General features: G+C 36.9%; 1 protein-coding gene across 1 annotated transcript; it reads left to right on the forward strand.

Annotated features, from left to right (window-relative positions):
• The first annotated feature begins 221 nt into the window (after positions 1-221).
• LOC133860258 (G-type lectin S-receptor-like serine/threonine-protein kinase At4g03230) lies at positions 222-3,778 on the forward strand. Its single transcript, XM_062295895.1, has 5 exons — positions 222-426; positions 1,843-1,925; positions 2,008-2,253; positions 2,775-2,998; positions 3,700-3,778. Exons 1-5 carry the CDS (start codon positions 222-224, stop codon positions 3,776-3,778), a joined length of 837 nt encoding a protein of 278 aa, XP_062151879.1.
• The last annotated feature ends 1,983 nt before the right edge of the window (positions 3,779-5,761 follow it).

Below are 5,761 nucleotides of genomic sequence, written 5' to 3' on the forward strand. Positions count from 1 at the left end.
GGAGAAGAAAAATTTTTACTCTACGAGTACATGTGGAACAAAAGCGTAGACTCATTTATATTTGGTTAGTTCTAAACCAAATTCCTAATATCTTGCAGTGCTTGATAAACTGTATCTTGTTTGAGTAAAAGCCAATTTATTATTGGTGCTAAAATTGTTCCCTAGAATGGTAAATGGAAACCTTGCAAGATCAAAAGCTAAGCATGTGTTAAGACTGGGAAATGCACGTCAACATCATTTTGGGAATAGGTCGTGGGCTTCTTTATCTTCACCATGACTGTGGATTGAAGATCATCCATAGAGACTTGAAACCCAGCAGCATTCTTTTAGACAAGGAGATGAACCCCAAAATATCTGACTTTGGCTTGGCAAGGATTATTGGAGACAAAGAAACAAGGGCAAACACCGCCAGAGTAGTTGGAACTTGTTAGTTTTTGTATTGGCTACATTCTATTGGACAAAATCACTTCTATGCAATGATGCTTATTATACAGGGATACTGTTTTATTTAGAGTCTACTCTTCAGTTATGAGCTTCAAGAAGACTCTGTGCAGAATTCAAAACATGTTGATCAGTTCCTTTGCAACCGTCCGAACGACATGTTATACCGTCCAGATGCTCAATTGTCCAAGCATTATCCGTTCGGACGACGAGAACTTTCTATCCCGACCTTCCTCTATGTCGAGAAGCTTCAAACTTTTCAGCTTGCATCTATCCAGACGTCTTAGCAACACGTCCGGACCCCGTTCAGTGTTCGATCAGCTATGGGATTTCTTTCCAAAACAAAGATATAGGAAAACAACTGCAACCGTCCAAACGATGTGGATTTCCCGTCCAGATGCGCTCATTTATAAGGCAAGTCGTGCATTCAATGTTCGACCGTCCATACGACAGAATTCATGGTTCGGACGCTTAAGCTTCATATATGGAAATTGCGTGCATCAAATCAACTGTCTGGACGACAGCTGTTATGGTCTGGACGCGCCAAGCCTTGATATGGAAATTGCGTGCAACTAAAGTGCGACTGTCCGGACGCTAGGGCAATTCAGTCCGGGCGCGGCTCTATTCAAGAAAGAATTTTTGCGAAATTTGGAAAGCTGATCGTACAATTGTCTGTCCAGACGCCTTATGTCTACCGTCCGGACGGGGCCTTGGTATTTCAAGTCAGACACTCATTTGAACCTGTAGCCTATAAATAGAGGCCCCTAGGCTTGAGAATTGTAAGAATTCGGTATTGAATTCCATAGAGCTTAGAGAGAATACTGTAAGAGTTATTGTGCTGATCTAGTCACTCTCAAGCTGTAGCCAAGTGCTGTTGCTATGCTGAACTGAAGTCTATCTTAGGGGTTGGCCCTAAGGTAAAGGATTCCATTGACGACTCCTTCAAGTAGGTGACTTGGTTGGGAGGAGTTCGTGTTGGGTTACACTTCAGAGTTCAAGGTACAACCACTGCATAAGGGTATGTGAGTGCTATTGCTTTGTAACTAGCTTTGTCTTCTAAATAGTGGATATCTTGGTTTTGGCTGTCCCGAAGTGGTTTTTTTCTTTTAATTGAGTTTCCACTTCGTCAACAAAATATCTGTTTCTTTATTTTTCGCATTGTGATATTTTGTTGCACATGTTTGCACACACTTGTTAAAATTAGAAGTCCTTTAATTTTCAAAATTTAGTAAGCACAAATTTCAATCCCCCAACTCTGTTTTTTCACAAAGAATATAAAGTGCTTGTGCTATCCATTGATGAAATATGGTGGCATGCATGCATGCAGTGGTTATATATCTCTGGCGTATGCATTAGATGGATTTTTTTCAATTAAATCTGATGTTTTTAGCTTTGTTGTAGTTCTACTTGAGATTATTAGTGGAAAGAAGAATACAAGATTTTATCGATCAGAACTAGCCATGAGCCTAAGCCTTATAGGCTATGTAAGTGTGTTTAATTTTTTGCAATCATTAATTTCCTTGGTTATTTTATACTGTATAAAACTCTGATTTTAAAATGTCATAGGCATGGAGATTGTGGGGTGAAATGAAGGTGTTGGATTTAATGGACCGGAATCTACATGAAGTTCGCAATGCAGATCAGTTTGTGAAGTTCGTGAATGTTGGACTCTTACGCGTACAAGAAGACCCAAATGACCGACCTAACATGTCAAATGTTATTACCATGCTTGACAGTGAAGTTGCAACAATTCCAACTCCAAAACAACATTTGTTTCATGGAGAGGCCTTTCTAGCAAAGCTACTTCTTCTAGTAAACCAGATACATATACGGAATTAACAAGTAGTTTAGAAGAAACATGATAATGCCTTATATATGCCAATGCAAGTTATCATGAGTTTGTCATCAATTAGACTTGCAAAATTTCTAGTGGACCAAACATCTGATTTCACTTCTAGTAGAGTAAAGGTTCTCGTAGATATGGTGCTTACCTGTAAAATCTCATATTTTGGATCGTTGAGTTCATCATTCCTTTGCTTATGCTATGTTTTTTTGGCGCGAAATATTTTATGTATTTTTAGTGTTTGGTGCAACCGAAAATGATGGTCAATGGAAATCATTTTCAGTTTAACCGAAAACGTTTCTTCAATTTTTGGAAAACGATTTATGGTTTTAAAAACCGTAAATCATTTTTTGAATTAAAACTCTTAATTTTTGCATGCACGTTTGTGAGAATCTGCCATTGTCGGGAATTGGAGTTTGTTAATAGCCCGAATCTGCAATTGAAGGTCCTTATATTTTGGGATCTAGTTGTTGGAATTTGGTGAAATTAGTTGGATTTTGGCCACCGTCAACGAAATCTGGCAACCATGCACAGCCGGACTGCGATGAAACTGGCCGGTGCTGGAATTTGGCCATTTGCGTCAGATTGTAGCCATCGTCCCTGGAATCCAGCAACTGTGCCAGACTTCAGGAAAATTGGCTGGAAATCTAGACAGTACTGTCGGATTCTAGCCACCATTACCGGAATCTCATCATCAGTGGTTTTTCGTCGTTGGTGATTTTTTTCGTATAAGCCAAATGCCGAAAAATATTTTGAAACAAATCATTTTTTCTAGAAAATTATTTCTTTAAACATATTTTACTACAAAAAAAATATATATATTTTATGTCAAAACAAATTGAGCACGAGAGTTACTTTGTTATGGGCCAATATTTGAGCAGCCATTGACATAAGTAAAAGCACTTAATGCTTTTCCAATTATTGAAAGACACTCTCCACTCAAATTCTACCTACAGGCTACTGGTACGTCAAACATTCTCCAGGTCATGCCAATTTACGATCGGACTGTTTTCATCATTAGGAGTTTTAACCCATATTTGTGCTACTTAGATGTCAAACTAGGGAAGACTGGAATGTGTTACACACGAAATTTGACAATGTGACTAAATCAAAAATTTAGAAAGTCCCTTCACCATAAACTTCAAGATGCCAAGGCATCACGCTCTCATCCCCTCAATGCCTATGGTTTGTGGTCTTCCATAGTATTTAGTGTATAAAAATTTATTTTTTGGTTAGGTGACTAGGCCACATAGGCATTAGGGTGATGGAGGGGTAATAAATAGAAGGAAAATATTAGATTTACAACACCAATACAACAAGTGCACAACAACCCCTCACATGAGTGTGGGTCCCATACACTGAGACCACCCTCCTGTGAGGGGTTGTTGTACACTTGTTGTGATGGTGTAGTGCAGGAATCGAATCCCAATGGTGGAGAAGGTAAAACGGGACAAAAGGGGTTTGATGGCAGTTATTGACATGGAAAAGGCCTAAGATAGAATGAAGTTGGATTTCATGTATAGCCACAGTGATGAAAAATTTCCGTTAGTCAAAATCATTGAAAAAAACGTAATACGACTAAAATAACCTAACTTTTAAAAATAAATCAACATAAATGCCCTTAATGTTTTTTTTTTTTTTTAAAAAAAAAAAAACAGACTGTCAATTGGAAAAAGAGAAAGAAAAATGGTGGTCGGACCATCCCTGCCTTTTATTTCAATTTTGTTGGTACAGTTTCCGGTATGGTGACGTGTCGCCTAAAGATTCGCTGCTGATTTCTGCCGAATACCTCAACCCTGCAAAAAGAACAAACAACTTGTCGAGGGTGCCGACCACGCCCACTCCGATACCTAAGTCAGTCTAAATCAGTTTTCTGCAGAGTATTCTGAATCTTAATCTCAAGAGCTTAGAGAATTCGTGATTCCATACCTGGTGTGACGGTCTTTATTTATAGGCCGGACCTCCTTGACACCTAGTTGGATTAGGAGTTTGAGTCCTAGTCTGGTTGAACTTTAACCATATCTTCAGGGAATTCGAGTAGGAGTGTGAAGTCCGTAGTTGATTGCGTTTGTACTTCTTTAAACTTGATTCCGTGTCAATAACCATTTTATCCCATAAATTATGGATCTGTAGTTTATCCCTGATCTTTTGGGATTCTATCCTTATCGCACTCTAAGATGAGTGTGGCGCATGGCACCTTTTAGAAGACTGTAGCACATTTCAGCCAACCTCCGAGGTGATGATATCCGAGATGTGTTCGCTCCGACCTGGAGATCTCGGGATATATCCGTACCATAACGGGGTTGTGTAAGTCCGAGATGTTTATACTCCGAGATGTTGACACATCCAATAGATATCACCCCGAGGAGATATCATACCGACTCGATATCATACCGAGGCGTTATTACTCCGAGACACAAATATCCGAGATATGCTCGCTCCATTCAGACTAGGAGATCTCAGGATGTTCTACGTACCGTAACCTGGAGTGTTAAGACCGAGATGTCGTTATGCCTCCGAGATGTATTTGCACCGAGACGTCGTTATACCTCCGAGATATATTTATACCTAGGCAATCTTTTCTTTGCTGGCCGAAATAAATGTCCGAGGCATAGCTCCGAGATGTTTCTGAATCCACGTGTCTCTAGGGTTAATTTTATCCCTAACAAATTTAAAATTTTATTTTTCCATTTTATATATATATTTTAATATATTTTGTGCTTTATATATATATATATATATAATTCTTTATTTTGTATTTTCTGTTTTAGTTTTTATTTTTTTATTTGAGGGTATTTTTTGTCCTTTTCTGAAATTTAATGTCTAAAAAAAGCATATTTAGTCTAATTGAATGAGATTCCTTTATGACAATTTTATTTTTTAACAAAATGATAATTCAATGCAGCTGGGTGTGATAAGTGTCAATTCATTGGGGCAACTTGAAAACATGTAGTAATTCAAAGGGAAAAATGTATTTAATGATACGTTTGTATGTTCGATTTTTTGAAATCAGAATTCAATTATTATTTAGTGCGCAAATTTCGAGGAAAAAAGATGTTTGGATGATGGATAGAATTTAAATTGTATTTGAAATTATGTTTGAGTGGTAATTGTATGAAAATATATTTTTTTTACGGATAATCATAGTAGAAAATGATTAGACATATAAAAAATTGTGTAAAATAATTAAATTATGAAAATTAGTATAGAATAATGATTGAAGTAAAAATTGTTTAATAATAATTAATATAAATCAATTATAAATATTTAATTTATTGCTCATTAAAAATAAATTTGGTTTTTTTAATCCATGATCTTCGGTCATTCACGTGTCTTGCCTGGACAAACGTGTACTTAACAGGAAATGCAATTATCACGCCTTGAACAGTACAAACCAGGGTTGGAGTGTTTTTTTTTTTTTTTTTTTTTTTTAAAAAAAAAAAAAAAAAAAAAAAAGAGAAAAAAGAAAATTGGGGT

The sequence above is a fragment of the Alnus glutinosa genome, chromosome 2 (genome assembly GCF_958979055.1).
Source record: "Alnus glutinosa chromosome 2, dhAlnGlut1.1, whole genome shotgun sequence".
NCBI lineage: Eukaryota > Viridiplantae > Streptophyta > Magnoliopsida > Fagales > Betulaceae > Alnus > Alnus glutinosa.